The 21,162-nt window shown below is 46.9% G+C and overlaps 1 protein-coding gene across 1 annotated transcript in view; it reads left to right on the forward strand.

The window, feature by feature from the left end:
• The window catches only part of USP36 (ubiquitin specific peptidase 36), a 79,189-nt gene that overhangs the window by 46,324 nt on the left and 11,703 nt on the right, over window positions 1-21,162 (forward strand). Inside the window, exons 11-12 of the mRNA XM_033960182.1 lie at window positions 3,156-3,296; window positions 3,378-3,478. Coding sequence (XP_033816073.1) covers window positions 3,156-3,296; window positions 3,378-3,478 — 242 coding nt within the window. The remainder of the gene's footprint in view (window positions 1-3,155; window positions 3,297-3,377; window positions 3,479-21,162) is intronic.

The following is a 21,162-nucleotide window of genomic DNA, read 5'->3' on the forward strand; positions in this document are numbered from 1 at the left end:
CGATGGAGACAGGAAAGGAGTGATAAAGGAGGAAAAAGAGATAGCTGACAGGTTAAACAAATTCTTCTCGTCAGTCTTCACCAGAGAGGACACATCCAATATCCCAGAACCCGAGGAAATTATAAACAGAGACCACGATGAAAGGCTGGTACAACTAGAGGTAAGCAAAGAGGATGTCCTCAGACAGATAGACAGACTGAAGAGCGACAAATCACCGGGCCTGGATGGCATCCACCCAAGGGTGCTAAAAGAACTGAGAAACGAAATAGCAGAGTCACTGCCAAATATGTAACCTCTCCTTAAAAACTGGGGAGATCCCAGAGGACTGGAAAATAGCAAATGTCACGCCCATCTTTAAGAAGGGATCAAGGGGTGACCCGGGAAACTACAGGCCTGTGAGCTTGACCTCGGTTCCAGGAAAGATGATGGAAGCACTGGTAAAGGACACAATCTGCGAACACATAGAAAACGATGGACAACTGAAGGCGAGCCAGCATGGCTTCTGCAAGGGAAGGTCGTGCCTCACGAACTTGCTGTACTTCTTTGAGGGAATAAACAGCCAGATGGATAAGGGAGAATCCATAGACATCATTTACCTTGACTTCCAAAAAGCCTTCGACAAGGTACCTCACGAACGGCTACTTAAAAAGCTGTGGAACCACGGGGTGGAAGGGGATATCTACCGATGGATCAAACACTGGTTGGCAGGCAGGAAACAGAGGGTTGGAGTAAAGGGCCAATGCTCAGACTGGCAATGGGTCACGAGCGGAGTGCCACAGGGGTCGGTGCTGGGACCTCTCCTGTTCAATATTTTATTAACGACCTGGAGATGGGGACAAAATGTGAGGTTATCAAATTTGCTGATGACACCAAACTCTGCAGCAGGGCTAGAAGCACGGAAGACTGTGAAGAGCTGCAAAGGGACCTAACGAGACTGGAAGACTGGGCAAAAAAGTGGCAAATGAGTTTTAACGTAGAGAAATGCAAGGTCATGCATGTAGGGAGAAAGAACCCGATGTTCAGCTACAAAATGGGGGGAACATTGCTAGGGGTGAGCAACCTTGAAAGGGACCTGGGGGTGATGGTGGACACATCATTGAAACCATCGGCGCAGGACCTTACTCTTAAGGCGGTCTTCTTGATGGCCATTATTTCAGCTAGATGTGTTTCTGAGCTGCAGGCTTTCTCTTCTAGGGCTCCTTTCATGGGTTGTCTTGAGGCCTGTTCCTTCTTTTTTGCCAAAAGTAGTTTCTCCTTTTCATGTCAATCAATCTGTAGTCCTCCCGGTGTTGAGTAGTCGGGAGGGCTCTTTGAGCAAAGACAGCTGCACAAGTTGGATATCAGTCGGGTCCTTCGCTGTTATGTGCAGAGGACCCAAGAAATCTCATCATCTTTGTCCTTCTAGCGAGTCCTCGTCAGGGGGATGGCGCTTCTAAGGCTACTATTGCGCACTGGATCAAGGAGACTATTGCTTCCGCTTAATCTTCTGAAGAAGAAGCTGGTTCCAGAATTTCTCAAGGCTCATTCCACTAGGGGTCAGGCGACTTCTTGGGCTGAGCCTTCTATGGTGTCTCCAGTGGATATTTGCACGGCTGCAGTTTGGTCTTCTCTGCATTCCTTTGTCAGACACTACCGTGTGGATGTTCAAGCGAGTCAGGACGCGGTGTTCGGTGAACATGTTCTGGTGTCAGCCCTTCGGGGGTCCCACCCTTGATGGGTACTGCTTTGGTACATCCCATCCGTAAGGAACTATACCGGTCTATCAAGCGATACAGAAGGAGAAATTAGGTTCTTACTTGCTAATTTTCTTTCTGTTAGCTTGTAGACCAGTATAGTTCCCCACCCTATCTGTTTGTGTGCGGTTTTTGCTCACGTGCAGATTTTGAATTTTTTTCTGCGGGTTCTAGTATTTTTCTAGGTTCGGGAGAAGTAAGAACAGTGGCTATGGCTCAGCTGGCTTAGCTGGATGTTTTCTATACCAGGTTTATGTTCTACGCATATTCCAACAGTTATTTACAGATCTTTGTTGTTTTCTCCAGTCTTGTTTGGAGTGTGTTTTACTGTTTTTCAGTTAAGAATTTTCCTAAGTTCTGCTTGGCTATTCGGCAGGCTGGATCAGTAGAGGGGAAGCTGTACTGATATACAAGTTTGATCTCAGTCTCCACCTGCTGGTAGCAGTGAGATATAATACCCATCCGTAAGGAACTATACTGGTCTACAAGCTAACAGAAAGAAAATTAGCAGGTAAGAACCTAATTTCTCCTTTTTCCAGTTGGCCTTTTCAAATCTGGGCAACTTGTAATTTGGCAGCTATTTAGCTTTAATTATCTTAAGGTACAGGTTCAGAGCTGGATGTGGTCTGTAGTTATTTTGTCATGATTTGTTGAGTTTTGTTTTTAATTATGTATGTAATGCTGTTACCAAAACAAAAAATGGAAGAACTGGAAACAAAATCCACAGTCAAACAAATCAAAATTTCCAGTTTAAATACACACTGGTAGAAAATGTTCAATACTTTAACCCCTCATGAGCTTATAACTGCAAGCTAACTTCAATAGAGTTGTTACAAAGCTGACATTGCTTTGAAACTAGAAAGGAGAGCTTAAATTGTTAATTAGCTCCCTTTCAGCTTTCTATCATTGGCAGAAAACCCCCTAAGGCATGCTTGAAAAAACAAAGCAGCACTTATCTTTTAATTTCCGTGACTGCAGGGTGTGTATTTAAACAGGAAATTTTGTTTTCTAATGCTGTTACACTCATAGATGCTTGATAAATAAAGAAATACATTTTCTGAGCAACCAGTCTTCCCTGAGTGGGTTCCAGTGCTAAGTTCCCTCCGTAGCATTAGTTGTCTCTGCTGTGTTGCATGAAGAAGGCCTTCCTTTTGTATGTGTGATTCCTGTTCGTAGTTCCCTGTTCACGTTTCAAGACTTTCTATCTCTTCTTGCTTGTCTCTTTCCTAATTTTTGACCCTTCCCTTGTATAGAAATTCTGTGTCCCCTCTACACGTTTCCTAGATGCACTGGGTCCTTCTCAAGTGCAGGTGCCCAGGACTGGTATAACGGTGGATTTTGCTTTCCAAAAGTTTGATGTTTTGATTGAGTTTCCCCTCAGCTTCATGACACCTCTTGAAGTATAAAGTGTTTCTTTTTCAGGATGTGGGGTACCCGGAATTCCTAAACATCCGCCCCTACATGTCTCAGAATACAGGTGACGCTGTGATGTATGGACTCTATGCTGTGCTGGTGCATTCTGGCTACAGTTGCCATGCAGGACATTATTACTGTTACATTAAGGTGAGGAACCTTCTGGAGCTGCTGATGAATGTATGCAGAGGTTCTTGATTTCTACCTTTTGTAATTTGCTTTCTCTTTCAGGCTAGCAATGGACAATGGTACCAAATGAATGACTCGATGGTCCATTCCAGTAACATCAAAGTGGTTTTGAATCAGCAGGCCTATGTGCTCTTCTATTTACGGTAAGATATGGCCTGTGCCCTGCTCTGTGACCTGATTCCCAGAATCTCCATTTCAGACTGCATGCGAGAGATACTGCACTCTGAGGGTGATGGGAGATACGCCAGGCTTTTTGACCTCATTCGTAACAGCTCCGGATGTTCCATGTTAATTAGTACAGCAGGGAAGAGAATGCAATATTGAGAAACTAAATTTGGGCTGCTGGAGAACATGAAATAGTTTGACCAATCTGTGTGATTCAGGGCTCAACAAATCCCAGGCATAAGATCACCATGGTGTCTGGAAATTTGCTTCTAGGGTTTTCACGGCCCTTTCAAAAACTTGACAAAAGTGTTTTCAGCCAACACAGCAGGAGTGTTTAGCTGTGGATGAATCTAAACTGTGTGCTGCAGGAGTTCTCTTGCTAGTCGCCTTATCTCAAGAAAGACAGAGAACTAGAAAAGGTTCAAAGAAGAGTGACCAAAATAATAAAGGGGATGGAACTCTTCTTGTATGAGGAAAGACTAAAGATGTTAGGGTTTTTCAGCTTGCAAAAGAGATGGCTGAGGGGAGATATGATTGAAGTCTACAAAATCCTGAGTGGAGTAGAACAGGTACAAGTGGATCGATTTTTCACTCCATCAAAAATTCCAAAAACTAGGGGACACTTGATGAAGTTACAGGGAAATACTTTTAAAACCAATAGGAGGAAATATTTTTTTCACTCAGAGAATATGTGTTGCCAGAGGATGTGCTAAGGGCGGTTAATGTAGATGATTTTTAAAAAGGTGTGGACAAGTTCCTGGAGGAAAAGTCCATAGTCTGCTATTGAGACAGACATGGAGGAAGCCACTGCTTGCCCTGGATCAGTAGTGTGGAATGTTACTTCTATTTGGGTTTTGACCTGGATTGGTGAGCATGGGTACGGGGACGCCAGCGCACTCATTAAGCAGCAGTTGCCAATTAAACTGCTAGCCTTCGCTCAAGGTGTATAAAAATAAAAAATATATGGAAATGACACATGACACAAGTTCTATATCAAAATTATTATTATTGCTTTTATTTTTCCATCATGGGACTTAAAAGATTAATTGTGTCATCGGAAGCTCCTTACAGTGCCAAAATGCTGGCTTTCTGACAAAGAGCTCCACTTGATAATTCGTTGTTCTCCAATATATACCTTTTGTCTTACATGACATCGTTGGCTGTCAGCCAATCCACTAACAGAGGTTGTCCTTAAATTTAGACAAAGACCTTCTTTTTTAACGTGGAATAAAAGTTCCAGAAATCATAATTTTTTGTTTACATTCATTTCTGAATATACATAAACATTTTATTACATATCCAATGTTCTTTTTGTCCTTTTTTAAAAAGTATATTAAGAGAACCTGCATTTGTTACAAAGTGCTGAGAAATTCTCGGTTCTCCCTGTCAGCACAGTAAAGGAGAAGGAGGGGCTGTTTCCCTCCTCTCCCTGAAACCTGACAGCTTCATGTTACACCTACACAGTCCTAAGTGTGGACTTCGTGTGCCCCTCTTCCCTTCCTATGCTTGAGACTGCTACAGGTCTCTGATTCTAATTATTTACAGATGTTGTGCTCAGGTTTCATATATAAAATATTGGAAATTACCGGTAAGTACAGTGGTACCTTGGATTACGAGCATAATCCGTTCCAGGAGCATGCTCATAATCCAAAATGCTCGTTTATCAAAGCGAGTTTCCCCATAGGAAATAATGGAAACTCGGCGAGAGGGAGAATTAGAAGGGCTTGAGCATGCGCAGATGCATGCTCAAAGCCGGCAGAGACTGGGAAGAAGATCTTCAAGCAGCACCGGCACTTGTGGGCTGCATGCCGGTGCCAAAGGGGGAGTGAGTTAAAGTTGGTCGGGCGGGGGGTTCCTGTTCTCGCGGGGGGGGGGGTGCCGATTTGAGCGGGAGGGGGCTCTTTGCGAGCCGGGGGGAGCAATACCGGTTATCGGAGGTGCTCGCAAATCGAATCAACACTCGGTTTGCGAGACACATTTTGCGAGAATGTTTTGCTCGTCTTGCAAAACACTCGCAAACCGGGTTACTCGCAAACCGAGGTTTGACTGTACATTCTTTCACATATCTTTCAAGCATCCAGCACTCGCTTGGGGCCCCATTCATAGATTCACATACATCCATACCATGTACTTCATTCATATTTAATGTATGTTATATCTCAGGTTGAGATATGTAATCTAATATGCTCTTCCTAACCAGCCTAAGGCACATCTGGTATCAATTAGAACCACGAGGCTAAAAGCGGGAAAAACCTGAACAAAAAGAACAAGAGAGAGAAAGAAACATGGAGGTAGTTTCATACCTCTAAAAATGTATTCGGATTTCCCCTATGGACTGGCTTAATAGCAAAATACATAAAAAAAATATCATTATGCTTTTCCTTAATATTAATCTGTAGTATGTTCTTCTGGCCTTGGCTACATCCATATTCAGATTTTTATTCACCAACTTTTCGTACGCTTCTTTTGGGTGTGGCCTTAACTAACACATATGCTTATATCTAACTAGAATTACCCAGAATCATATGAAAAGCAGGCATTTTTGTAGAAAAACTCCACAAAATACTGCACTATCATGTCCTGACGTCCATTCCATTACCGTCCCATAGACATCGCCCCCTACTGGCCACGATCCACTATTCCTCAGTTGGCCACTGGGCTTGATGAACCATTAGTCTGACCCAGTAAGGCTATTCTTATGTCTTGAGAACCTGAGAGCAATGCAGGATTTCCTACACCAAGCAGCTGAGGGTCTTACACAGCTGCACAGTGCAGGGAGGATGAAGCTTCTCCTGCAGCCACAGAGAACAGGGTGAGTTACTTTGAAGAACACTGACTGGTTGCAAGGGAGAGGAAACAGACTGACTAGCATGTGGGGGAGGATAATTGGCTTATGGGGTAATGGCTGAGGTTTCACTGACTGGGGGCTGATGGCTTGCAGCAGTCAGAACTGTAGGTGCTGCTGTTCTGGTTTGTGGGAGTGGGACTGGGTGGCTTGAGGTGGGAGAGAGGGCCAGCTGGTGTGGAGGGAAGATCGACTAGTTCGATAAGAGGGGTAAGAGGGTAGGGGCTGGGGTGGTAGCTGATTTCAGGAAGAGATAATGGGATTGGGGAGGGAGCAGGCTAAAAGAAAGACTGGTGACAGTTGGGTGGAGAGGGGAGCTATTTTTCCAGTAGCCTCAGATATATTAAGGTCCTGTTTTTGTAAAACTTTTTTTATTCCCCTCTTGAGAAAAGAATGGGAAAATGGCTTTAGTAAATTGGACCCTAAAAGAGTAGCTGCAACAGATCTCGTAAGAAGTTTTTCTCTCCGCGCCCCCCTCCCCAATTGACACAACAGTTGGGGAGGTAGGAGTGGCAACTAGCTCCTAATTCATAGAAACATGGCAGCAGATGAAGGCCAAATGGCCCATCCAGTCTGCCCATCCGCAGTAACCATTATCTCTTTCTCTCTAAGAGATCCCACGTGCCTATCCCAGGCTTTCTTGAATTCAAACACAGTCTCTGTTTCCATCACCTCTTCCGTCAAGGCTGGTATAATTTTATGGGACACGGACAGCCCTCATCTCCAAATTAGTGACATTTTTCCATAGGTGTATTTCTTTGCTTAGTTTTTTGTAGAGGGGCAGGGAACAGTGAATAAGGAGCTTATACAGTATTAGCAATGAGCAGAAGGCAGCACGTTCATTTCCACTCCCATATGTTTTCTCCTAAACTACCCAAATCTTTTATATACTAAGACAGCTTGATTTTAACCTGCACATTGCACAAAATATAGGTCATTATTAACTCTGCTTCCTCAAGGTACTGAATAACTTCCTGACCCCCTCATCTTACTGTCACTGTATGTGGTACACTGTGTGGTGTTTGGTTTTTTTATCTGTTTTTCCTAATATCTTTACCAGACCATTAATCAGCAGATGGAAACTACTCTGACTTGTGAACTCTGCCTATAAGGACACCATGCTGCATTAGCTCCTCGGTATTCTCTGTCTCCAGCAGATGGGAACAGGCAGATCACATAGCTCCTGGGCCAGTTGAAGAACAGGGTCCCAGTTCGGGAGACAAATGAAAATTTGAAAGGATGATAAAAAAGGAGGGGTGGTGAATTTGGGCTGAGGATTAATTGGAAGAATCTGAGAATGCCTCCCAAATCCCTGTCTACTCTTTTGCTAGTTAAAGTAAATAAAAGCCGATAGCAGCCATAGCTAGCTTGCACTGGATGGAGCAAGGCCAAGAGGTGCCCCCAACATGGGACAATAAGCTTCTAGAGCAAGTAGCTTGCTTGGAAGCAAACACCCACCATGATTTGCTTCAGACTTCTGTGAGAGGATGGTGCTGTTTTTCTCAGCCAGATGCCCTTTATGCCCCCATAACATCCAAAATCCAGCTTGGATGTTGCTTATCGGTAGCATATTGGATTCATCACAAGGGTTTGCCTATTATTCATTAAACATTGTATGCTTCTGCACCATTGTGTTTTTAAAGACTTGTTGAAGATCTGCTGTCCTAGTAGAACTTTAAGATCAGAACATACTATGCTGTTATCTCAAGAAAAAATGATGAAAACTCATTATGCAAGTACATGGGCATCTACAATTGCTGTAGCTGGAATCATTTGCCTAGTTTATTCCGACAATGCATTGCCAGATAAGAGAATGTTGAAAACTCAGCTCTTTGCAAGGGCATTTAATTTGCTTCCTTGTAGGTTCTGGGGCAGGACTTCAGGGTATGTGTTTGGTCAGGCTGACTGAGTGTTTTGATGTTTATTTTATTATGTATGTTGATTGTGAACTGCCTAGGTATTTAGGCGGTGTATACATTTTTAAAATAAATATTCTTTATCCCAGGACAAGCAGGCAGCATATTCTTTACGCATGGGTGACGTCACCGACGGAGCCCTCGGTACGGACCTTTTTAACTAGAAGGTTCTAGTTGGCCGCACCGCGCGTGCGCGAGTGCCTTCCCGCCCGACGGAGGAGTGCGTGGTCCCCAGTTTCTTCGTTTCCGCGGAGCGAAGAAGACGCGTGCTTTTTTCAACGGCTGTTGAAACTCACTTTTCTGCCTTCCCGCTCGCGAAATTTTTCTCTTTTTGTTTTCTTTTTACCTTCGGGTTACCTTTTCTTTAATTTGTCAAAAAAAAAAAAATCTTTATTTTCTTTCTTTTTTTCGTCTTTGCCCCGGCGGGGCCTGTTGCCATTATACAGGCCTCGGGGTTTGATTTTGCGGAGGCCGTATTCCCATTCATGCCCCCGCAGCCCGGTTTTAAGAAGTGCCAGCGGTGTGCACGCCCGATCTCCCTCACTGACCCACACAATTGGTGTTTGCAGTGTTTGGGTCCGGAGCATCGGGCAGACACCTGCACCCGCTGTGCCACTCTTAAAAAGCGGACACTCAAGAATCGCCAAATTCAACAAAACATTTTGTTCGGCACCGGGTCAACGATGGACTCCTCGACATCGACAGCGGTACCATCGAAATCGACACCGCCTACTTCGACACCGCCCGACCCGACATCGGCGCCGCTGGCGCCAGGTAAGCCGGCTAAGAAGCCTTCCTCTTCCCTCGAGCGCCCGCCAGCCACAGTGGCGGCACCGACCTTGCCGGCTTCACACCGACCCCGAAAACGCTCTGCCCCTATTTCGGTGAGTGCCTCGTCATCGGCCTCCTCATCGCCGGGGCGTGGAGCGGCACCTAAGGAACCGAAAATAAAGAAAGCGGTTCCGGTGCCACCCCTGGATGACCGCATTGCGGCCATCCTCCAAACTCAACTCCAGGAACAGTTGCAGCATCAACTCCAGCACCTGTTGCCTACTATCCTGGCACCGCTCCTTTCGGTACAAGACCGGCCCGAGCCCCGTACCAAGCACCCGGTATCCACCCCATCGGTGCCAATCAATACCTCCATGCCGATTCTTTCGGCTGAGCAACTTCACGCCCATCCTGTGGTTCATTCCCATACCACTGCGGACCCACCTCAGGACCGGGCGGGGCTCCATTCTTCCCGGGACCGTGATCGACACCGGTCTTCCTCTCCCGGTACTGTTTCGATGCGCTCTGGAAAGTCTTTATCTAAGACTCACCATACCGAGCCTTCCACCCCGGTGTCTCGGCATGCGCACCCAGAGGTTCGGGATCCGGACTTTTGGGAAGAGTCCCCTCCCGGTACCGAGGAGGATCTCTCCTCATCCGATGAGGACCCCTCAACCTCCGATACCACCTCCAAACCGGAACAGTCCTCCTTCTCAAAGTTCCTCCGGGAGATGTCAGCAGCTTTATCTCTCCCTCTGGAGTCAGACTCCAAAAAATCCCAAGCTTTTCTAGAAGCTCTGGATTTTGAGCAACCACCTAAGGAGTTTCTCAAATTGCCCGTACACGACATCCTACGGGAGACGTTTTACAAAAATTGGGAGAACCCTCTTACTGTACCTGGGGCCCCCCGTAAGTTAGATAACCTCTACCGGGTTATCCCAATTCCAGGGTTCGATAAGTCCCAATTGCCCCATGAGTCCCTTCTAGTTGAATCCACCTTGAAGAAGACTCAGGGCTCCAGCGTCTATGCCTCCACCCCTCCTGGCAGAGAGGGCAAAACCATGGACAAGTTTGGCAAGAGGCTCTATCAGAATGCCATGCTGGCCAACAGGGCGAACAATTACTCCTTCCATTTTTCATTTTACATGAAACACTTGGTCCAACAGTTGTCCGCCCTCCAAAAGTATCTTCCGGAGAGAAAGGTTCCACTTTATCTATGATTCCTTCGAGCTGACCTCCCGTGCCTCTGCCATGGCTGTCGCCATGCGCCGCCTGGCCTGGCTGAGAGTATCGGATTTGGACATTAACCACCAGGATCGTCTGGCCAACGCCCCCTGTCTCGGGGATGAACTTTTTGGAGAGTCCCTGGATTCCACCACCCAGAAACTCTCGGCCCATGAAACCAGATGGGACACCCTGATTAAACCAAAGAAAAAGGCTCCACCTGCTCGACCTTACAGGCCTCCATCCTCCTATCAGCGCAGATTCTCAGCCAGACCACTCAATCCGCCTCCACAACAACCTCGGCGGCCCCGTCAGCAACAACACCATGCCCAGGCTCGTTCGCAATCCAACCAACCCAACAAGCCTCTTCAACCTGCAAAGCCTTCTCAGCCCTTTTGACTCTTCTCTCCAGGGCATAGCCAGCCTTCCACCTTCAATGCCTCTTCCACAACCAATCGGAGGCCGTCTCCACATATTCTTCAGCCGTTGGGAGGTCATCACATCGGACCAGTGGGTCCTCAACATCATCCGCCACGGCTACTCTCTCAACTTCCAGACTCTCCCACCAGACAACCCTCCCGTAGAGTCTGCTTCTCACTCCTCCCAAACCACCCTCCTCCTGAGGGAGGTCCAATCCCTCCTTCTTCTCAATGCCATCGAAGAAGTGCCTCCGGAACAAAGGGGTCAGGGATTCTACTCCCGCTACTTCCTGGTTCCCAAGAAGACAGGAGACCTCCGTCCCATTCTCGATCTCAGGGACCTCAACAAGTGTCTGGTCAAGGAGAAGTTCAGAATGCTCTTCCTTGCCACGCTCTACCCTCTTCTCTCTCAGCACGACTGGCTATGTTCCCTGGACCTCAAAGAGGCCTACACTCACATCCCAATCAATCCGACTTCACGTCGCTTCCTGCGATTTCAAGTTCAACACCGCCACTATCAGTACAAAGTGCTGCCCTTTGGCCTCGCTTCATCACCCAGGGTGTTCACCAAGTGCCTTATTGTGGTGGCGGCCTTCCTCAGGTCTCACAACCTCCAGGTGTTCCCCTACTTGGACGATTGGTTGGTGAAAGCACCTACGTCCCCAGGTGTGCTACAAGCCACTCATCACACCATCTCTCTCCTCCATCTCCTGGGGTTCGAGATCAACTACCCCAAGTCGCATCTGCTTCCCACACAGCGACTTCAATTCATTGGAGCAGTTCTCGACACAACACTAATGAGGGCGTTTCTCCCCTCCGACCGTCAACGGACACTGCTCCACCTCTGTCGTCAGGTGCTCCTTCATCACTCCGTCCCGGCCCGTCAGATGATGGTCCTCCTGGGCCACATGGCCTCGACGGTCCATGTGCTTCCTCTGGCGCGACTCCACCTCCGCACACCTCAATGGACTCTTGCCAACCAATGGTCACAGACCACGGATCCTCTTTCTCATCCCATCTCTGTGACATCGTCTCTTCATCAATCTCTTCAATGGTGGTTGAACTCCTCAAATCTTTCCAGGGGTCTTCTTTTCCATCTACCCCCTCACTCCATGGTCATCACCACGGATGCCTCCCTATGCGTGGGGAGCTCACCTCGGAGATCTACGCACCCAGGGACTCTGGATCCCTCAGGAGCGTCGACATCACATCAATTTCCTGGAACTCAGAGCCATGTTCTATGCTCTCAAGGCCTTCCAGCACCTTCTCTATCCTCAGGTTCTTCTCCTGTGCACAGACAATCAAGTCGCCATGTACTACATAAACAAGCAAGGTGGCACTGGATCTCGCCTCCTTTGTCAGGAGGCTCTCCGCATCTGGACCTGGGCCACGGCCCACAATCTCTTCCTCAAGGCTGTCTATATCCAGGGCGAACAGAACTCCCTGGCCGACAATCTCAGCCGCATCCTTCAACCTCACGAGTGGACTCTGGACCCTTCCACACTCCACTCCATTTTTGCTCGCTGGGGCACTCCACAGGTGGACCTCTTTGCAGCTCCTCACAACCATCAGCTGCCCCAGTTCTGTTCCAGACTCTTCTCTCCTCACCGCCTGACTCCGGATGCATTCCTGCTCGACTGGTTGGATCGGTTCCTCTATGCTTTTCCTCCTCTACCTCTGATGTTGCGGACGTTATCCAAACTCCGCAGGGACAGGGCCACCATGATTCTCATCGCTCCTCGGTGGCCTCGCCAGCACTGGTTTTCCCTCCTGCTTCAGCTCAGCGCCAGGGAGCCCATTCCTCTTCCTGTGTTTCCTACTCTACTTACACAACAACGTCAGTCTCTACTGCATCCCAATCTGTCTTCGCTCCACCTGACAGCTTGGTTTCTCTCGGGCTGACCTCCCCAGGAAATCTGTCTCAGCCTGTCCGTCTCATTTTAGACGCCTCCAGGAAACCGACCACCCTTCAATGTTACCATCAGAAGTGGACCAGGTTCTCCTCTTGGTGCCTACAGCGTCATCATGATCCCACCTCTTTGCAGGTGGAAACAATACTGGACTATTTGCTCTCTCTGTCCAATGCCGGCCTCAAGTCTACCTCAATCAGAGTCCACCTCAGTGCCATCACTGCGTTTCATGAGCCTATCCTCGGGAAACCTCTCACGGCTCATCCACTGGTCTCCCGATTCATGAGAGGCCTCTTCAATGTCAAACCACCTCTGAAACCTCCTCCTGTTGTCTGGGATCTGAATGTGGTTTTATCAGCCCTCATGAAACCACCTTTTGAGCCTCTGGCCACAACTTCGCTCAAACTTCTCACATGGAAGGTGCTCTTCCTCATTGCCATCACCTCTGCCAGGAGGGTTAGTGAGTTACATGCACTGGTAGCCGATCCACCGTTCACTGTTTTTCACCATGACAAAGTGGTTCTGCGTACCCACCCTAAGTTCCTTCCCAAGGTGGTCTCGGCTTTTCACCTCAACCAATCCATTGTATTGCCTGTCTTTTTCCCGAAACCTCATTCACATCCTGGGGAACAGGCGTTACACACTCTAGATTGCAAGCGTGCCCTGGCCTACTATCTTGATCGTACAAGGGCCCACCGCTTGTCCCCTCAGCTCTTCCTGACCTTCGATCCTAACCGTCTAGGTCGTCCTGTCTCTAAACGGATGCTGTCCAACTGGCTCGCTGCCTGCATCGCGTTCTGTTATGCTCGGGCCGGTCTGTCACTAGAAGGTGCTGTCACGGCCCACAGGGTTAGAACTATGGCTGCTTCTGTTGCTTTCCTCCGTTCCACACCCATTGAGGAAATCTGCAAGGCTGCCACTTGGTCCTCAGTTCACACGTTCACTACTCACTACTGCCTGGATGCATTCTCCAGACGGGATGGGCACTTCGGCCAGTCTGTACTACAGAATTTATTTTCCTAATGGCCAACCATCCCCCCTCCCTCTCTGTTAGCTTGGAGGTCACCCATGCGTAAAGAATATGCTGCCTGCTTGTCCTGGGATAAAGCACAGTTACTTACCGTAACAGGTGTTATCCAGGGACAGCAGGCAGATATTCTTACGTCCCACCCTCCTCCCCGGGTTGGCTTCTTAGCTGGCTTATCCTAACTGGGGACCACGCACTCCTCCGTCGGGCGGGAAGGCACTCGCGCACGCGCGGTGCGGCCAACTAGAACCTTCTAGTTAAAAAGGTCCGTACCGAGGGCTCCGTCGGTGACGTCACCCATGCGTAAAGAATATCTGCCTGCTGTCCCTGGATAACACCTGTTACGGTAAGTAACTGTGCTTTATCTTCCCTCCAGACCGGCACAGAAATGGATGGGTTTATACTCCTCTGCCAGCAAGTGGAGACTTGAGACACTAACTTTTGGCTTTGCAGACCCTTTTGCAATCAGTCTGTTCTCACTCTCCAGCAGGTGGAGTGGTAAGCTTGTGCAGTCTGTGCTGAGGTTTGTTAAGGCCTATTGGATCTGGTTTCGTGAATCTTTCGTGTCCCTTTTGCTTTCTGGACTGAGCTTGGGGATCCTACCGACATTGGGGGTGTCACACTAGGAAGGGTCGAGTCCCTCACCCCATTTCCCCCACCTCCCCAGACTTGAAGAATTTAGAGGAGACTCAACTGTACGCCTAGCCACGTGTTAGGCACAGACTACAATTTAGAGTGCCTGCGGATGTCTGCTTTCTTGATACAGCTGGTGAGCTGTGAGAAATTAAAAAAAAAAAAAAAGACACAGTAAATAAAAGGAGCATAAAGTAGTCCTGAGGCTGCCGTTTTTGTATGGCGATGTATGGGTTTTTGGCGCATTCAGTATGAGCACTTCAAAAAAGCAGCACAAGTGCATTTTATGTAGGAACTGAGCGGTAGATGTGGCTGGCAGGTGCATGAAGTGTTCCAGCTGCCAGCTTCGGGTGTTGTGACTTCTCCGGAGGCTCCTCCACTACCTGTCCGGCCCTATGACTCATTGTAGGTCCTTCCCCTGATTCCAGTTGGAGCCCGGTTGCGGGAGTTTTACTGGGGGTGTGCCAAGATCACAATGGATCTGTGGGTCCTAGAAGTGATTCGGAACGATTATGCTTTGGAGTTTTCACGACCTTTGCCAGATTGTTTCCTCTCCTCTTCTTGTCAGGCAACTTGGAAGAGGAGAGCTTTTTGGCAGACACTGCTTAGGTTGCTGGACCTCAAAACGGTAGTCCCAGTATCTCTTCAGGAGATTAGCACCGTTTACTTCGTGGTGCCCAAGAAGAGGGGTCTTTTCGGCCCATTCTGGATCTCAAAGGTGTCAACAGCATTCTGGGTTCTGTCTGTTCGTATGGAAACTCTGAAGTCTGTAATTCTGGCTGTCCAACCTGGGGAATTTTTGACTTAGATCTGACTGAGGCATATTTCCATGTTTCCATTTGATCCTCCCATCAATAATTCCTTCGCTTTGCGATTTTGGAAGAGCATTGTCAGTTTTGGCCACTTCACTTTGTTCTAGCTACGATGCCATGCACCTTCACCAAAATTATGGTTTTGGTGGAAGCAGCCTTGTGCAAGGAGGGCATTTGGTGTACCCTTATCTGGACGATTGGTTGATTCGAGCAAAGTTGTTGCAGGAGAGCTCCCGGGTTATGGCTCGGGTTGTGAAGTTTCTGCAGTCCCTGGGCTGGGTGGTCCAAAAGCCGGTTATCTCCATCTCAGCGCTTGGAGTATCTCGGCATTCTTTTCTACATCAACTTGGGGAGAGTTTTCCTTCCAGAGACCAGGGTGTGCAAATTGCAGATGCGCGCTCTGATGGGTTGCCAATGTCCACTGGTGCAAGACTTTCTGTAGGTCTTGGGCTCCATGGCAGTCTCCTTGGAAGTGGTCCGGTGGGCTCAGGCTCACATGTGTCCTTTTCAGTATGTACCTCTTCAGCGGTGGTCACCACAGATTCACGAACTAGACTCTGGTCCTGCTCCGGGGGTTAGGTAGACACAGCCTAAGCTGGTAGCTCCAGTCTTCCAATCTGCTTCAGGGAGTGAGTCTGGATCAGCCCCAGTGGACAGTGCTTCTCACAGACGCCAGCCTCCTCGGTTGGGGAGCTCAATGTCTTGGTCGCTCGGCTCATGGCTGCTGGTCACCGGTGGAGGCGTCCTGGTTTATCAGTGTTCTGGAGACCAGAGCCATTAGGCCATTAGAGCAAGTCGGTTCAAGTCCTCTCAGACAATTCCACAGCGGTGCCTATGTCAGTCGTCAGGAGGGGGCACCAAGAGTCATCTGGTGCCCATGATAGGTATTGCTTTGGTACATCCCATCCATTTCTGTGCTGGTCTGGAGGGACGCTAAAGAAGGAGAATTTAGGTCCTTATCTGCTAATTTTCTTTCATTCGCTTCTCCAGACAGGCACAGATCCCACCCTGTCATTTTGTTCAGTGTTTTTTGCAAAAAGTACATTTTTTTCTGCGGGAGTTGGTTGTTGGGGGAGTGTAAAAGAGCAGCGACTTTTGGTTCATCTGGTTTAGCTGGCGAACTGTGGGGCTTTTCTGAAAGGTTCTTGTTCTAATCAGTATCCAATAGTGTTTTCCTTTGTATTCTCCATGTAACTGGGGAGTTGGGGATGTTATTGTGGTTTTCTGCTTGGCTATTCATTAAGACTGATTGTAAACGGGACAGCACAGCTCATTTGTACTGTAAACAAAAGTCAGTGTCTCTGTCTCCACCTGCTGGCAGAGGAGCGTATACCCATCCGTTTCTGTGCTGGTCTGGAGGAACTAAAAAAAAAAATTAGCAGGTAAGGTCCTAATTTCTCCATAAATAGACTTCTCTTTATTGGAAATTTGCTTTTCATAAAGGAACTCAAAAAACTGGCTAAGACTGAGCAGAACTGAAGCCCGATAGATTGCAGGAGGATATGCCTCAGCTACAGAGAAGGACGACAGAAATGATAAAAGGGGTGAGATGACTTCTCTATGAGGAAAGGCTAAAGCGACGGGCTCTTTAGCTTGGAGAAGAGTTGACTGAGGGGAAATATTATAGAGGTCTATAAAATACAAGGGCTGCTGAAAAGTTCTCGGCTCAACCAACAAAGTTGGAGCAGTCTCCATCAAGGGCTATACATTTAGTCCAGCAATTTTCCACTTTTTTCATTCCATATTTTACCAACGGAACAAAAAAACGGAAAGTCACTGGACCTAAGTGTATAACCCTCGATGGAGACTGCCCAACTTTGTTGGTTGAGCTGAGAACTTTTCAACGGACCCTCGTACTGAGTGGAGTGGAACAGATAGATGTGAATCGCTTGTTTACTCTTTTATCAAATATACAAGGACTGGGAGGTGAATGCAATGAAGATACAAAGTAATAAATTTAAATAAAGCCAGATAAACTCAATGTGTAATTAAACTCTGGAGTTCATTGCCAGAGAATGTGATAAAAGTCAGCAGGGTTTAAAAAAGAAACTTTGTACCTTCATTGTACATAATTTCATTAAATTTATTACTTTGTACCTTCATAAAAGAAAAGGCCATAAGCCATTATAAAGATGGGCTTGGGGAAATTTGCTGCTTATTTCTTGGATAAGAAGCATAATATCTGTTTCACTCCTGGGATCTTGCTTGATACTTGTGACCTTGATTGGCCACTGTTGGAAACAGGATACTGAGCTTGATGGACCTTCGGCTTGTGCCAATATGACAACTCTTATGTTCTCACCTTCAAGGTCAGCTTCTGCCAAGCCTAGGTTTTTGGATGCCAAGTGGCACAGGCCACAGACCCTATAGTTCTTTTCAGCATTTGTGATGATAGAAAGGGAGCTATCCAGAGACTGCAAGTCCTCTCATGCACCCCAGTGATGAGCTGCTGGTGCATTCCTTGGAGGCTCAATTAGATGGCTGGCTGTTGATCTTTTTTGAGGAGTGGATCCAAGTCGCATCAGATCAATGGGTCCTAGATATGATCAAGCATAGTTACAAACATTTATCATATTACTGTGTTGCCTGCCAAACCACTCTTCAGAACCTTTTGGATCTCGGGACAGTGGTTCCTGTCCCCAATGCTGAATGGGGAGTTGGAAGATACCTGTCTATACCCAAAAAAGAAGAGACATCTTGCCCAGCACTAGTAAATCATGCTTTCATGTGGCGCATTTCAAAGGAAAACCTTATGGTCAGTGATAGCATCTGTAAGAAGGGGAGAATTCTTGACAGAGTGGAACCTCAGCAGCATATCTTCATATTCAGATTTGGATGCCACAGCAGATTCTTGAAGTTTGCAACAGTGGGAAAGTATTTGAAGTTTTCAAGCAATGCCCTTTGGCTTGTCAGTGGCCCCCAGGACCTGCTCCAAGACAATGGTAGTGGTTGCAGCCTTTCTTTGCAGAGAAAAACCAATATAATATCAAATGGGACATTCAGTTTGAGTCCTCAAAATCCTTAGCCTCCCCCCTAACAATCACGCTGTGTTACATCCCTCCCAAAAAATGGACCCTAGCCAAGGACGACTTCGCCGAATTTCTACTTTCCAACTCTTTAGCAAGTCCATACAACCTATGTGGAGACATCAACATCCACCTAGAGCAAACAGACCTTCCAGACATATCCGACTTTTGGTTACTAATCTCGCAACTAGGCTACTTCAAGCCCCCGCCCATCACAACCCACCAAAGAGGCCATCAATTAGACCTAGTAACATTCTCTGCCAAAAACCCATCCACCCCAAAATTTTACTGGAAATTATCTGGACAGACTCCCTATGGTCCGACCACAAACTATGCCACTTCTCCATCAAATGCCAACAAAAAGCCACTAGAAACAGAATATCAAAAAACACCAAAACTCACACCACTAGAGGTAAAATCGACCCGGCTGAATTCTGGCCCCTCTACGAATCTCTCTCAAAACAAAATGAAGAAACGGACCAAATCATGACCTCTTGGATCAAAGACAGTACAATTATCTTAGACAAAATTGCCCCCTTAAAATCACCCAGAATTAGATCTCCAATCCAGGACGGTTGGTTTGATTCGGAATTACTACAGGCAAAAAGAGACCTAAGAAGGTCAGAAAGACAATGGATTAAATCTGGTGCCCAAGAACACAGGTCTAAATGGAGACTTAAACTAAAAAACTACAAAAACCTCACCAAGGACAAACGAAAAAACTTCTATGCCCACAAAATTGGAAATGTTACAAACAACAGCAGCAACCTTTTCAAACTGGTCAACGACCTCTACAACCTTGAAACTCTCACCGACACCTGCGTTAACGAATCCACCCTAACCGCTAACACCCTTGCAGACTTCTTTAACACAAAGATTCAAAAATTAAGATCATCAATATCCGCCCCAGCCAGCCCCCACGGGGACTTCCCTATCCTTCCAAACTCAGACAGGCCCAAACTAGACCCAGGATCCAGAACAGACCTAAGCTGGAATCAATTCTCAAATATCGACTGGCCAACCTTCAACACATATTTTAACAAATATTCAAATTCCTTCTGCAGACTGCATACCTGCCCCCCCAACATTATGAAAACTGCGCCAATACATTTTAAAGCCAATATGTTAGCATGGGTAAACCTATTACTAATCACTGGCAGTTTCCCAGCAGAACAAGGCCACATCTCAATAACTCCCATCATAAAAAACAAGAAAGAACCATCAAGCACCCCATCCAACTACAGACCTATCGCAAGTATCCCGCTCTTCACCAAAATAGCAGAAGGGGTGGTAAACGCCGAACTTACCACATACCTAGAAAAATTTGACATCCTTAATGACAACCAATCAGGCTTTCGCTCCAATCACAGCACCGAAACAATCATAGCCTCCCTCCTAGATCACATACACTTATATCCCGTTTAAGAGATCAATCTACCTGCTTTAAATATCAGCAGCAGTAGAAAAACAACTGCTTTTACATACAAGCAGCAGCGAGACCTACCGCAACCACCAAGAGCCCACAGACCCGATCCTGCCAGGATTGTGAACTCCTCCCCCTGCAGTCCATTGGAGAGATCAATCTGCCTGCTTTTAAATATCAGCAGCAGTGTAGATCAACTGCTTTTACACCTAAGCAGCAACGAGACCAGCCACAACCACCGAGAGAACACAGACCCGATCCTACCAAGAGTGTGAACTCTTCCTCCCCTGCAATCCGCTATGAAGATCGACTGTCGGCTCCGGGCGGCTTTCCCGCAGAGGAGAGAATCCTGCATTCACCGTGGGCCTCATCTGGGGCAGCCTCCTTGGAGCGGCTGGGGCACGGGCAGTGTGTCTGGGAGGGAATGCATGGATGGGAGAACATCGCAGGGGAGGAGACATAGACATCCTGGGACTGTCGGCCAAGTCTCTTCCCTGAAGAAGCCCTTTTTCTGGAAACGTCATTGCTCCTCCTAAACTTACTTGCTCCACTTCATCACTGACGCTGAAACCGTGGATTGAAGACAAAGTTTTATTTTATTCTTCTTTCCAGCTTATGATTTATCTTTAATCTTATCTATTGTTTTGCATTTTGTCTTTGTTTTGTTCTATTTCTATCATTTAAATTTCTCCAGAATTCTACTGTTCAACGTCTCCCCCTTCTGCTTCTATTCCTTTCTCTCCTCTCTTCTACCTCCCAAAGTATTTAGATCAATGCTGTCTTGTTAAAATGTTTATTTTATTTTTATTTTTCCTCTAACTCTACTTTTCACTTCTCTATTACCCTCCAGGTACTTTAGTTAGATTGTGAGCCTTCGGGACAGTAAGGGAATTTTTCAAGTACCTTTCCTATTTCTAATCTTAATGTATATTTTCTGTAAACCGCTTAGAACCTAACGGATGTAGCGGTATATAAGAAATAAATTACATTACAAATAAATTACATTACATACACTCTTCAGTCTGGGATCCAGTGCCCTGATTTTACAACTGGACCTGAGCAGTGCTTTCGACCTAGTCGACCACGACATTCTCCTAGACTGCCTGGCCTACATTGGCATCTCTGACCAGGCCCTTAACTGGTTCAACGGGTTCCTACGGAACAGATCATACAGATCAGATGATTCTCTCTCCTACTCCTGGGAAAACTCCTGCGGTGTGCCACAGGGCTCCCCCTTGTCCCCCACCCTGTTCAACATCTACCTCACCTCCCTAGGAAACCTCCTGCAAAGCCTCAAGCTAAAATTCTTTATCTACGCAGACGACATTACCATAGTCATCCCTCTAACCAGTTTCACTCAAGAACTCTTTAACTCCCTCACAAGCATACTTAATCAGATAGAACTCTGGATGCTATCCTACAGACTAAAACTAAACCTAGACAAAACAAAATTCTTCCTAGCAACCCCCAAAGACAAAATCAAGGACACTACAATCCAAGTAAAAGGATCCACATTCCCCCTCGAACAAACCTTAAAAGTACTGGGTGTAACACTGGACAAACATCTAACCCTCGAGAAACACACTGATATCACTGTCAGGAAAAGTATCTCGATACTTTGGAGACTCCGCACCATAAAAAAATACTTCGATGACT

The sequence above is a fragment of the Geotrypetes seraphini genome, chromosome 10, assembly GCF_902459505.1.
Source record: "Geotrypetes seraphini chromosome 10, aGeoSer1.1, whole genome shotgun sequence".
Taxonomy (NCBI): Eukaryota; Metazoa; Chordata; class Amphibia; order Gymnophiona; family Dermophiidae; genus Geotrypetes; species Geotrypetes seraphini.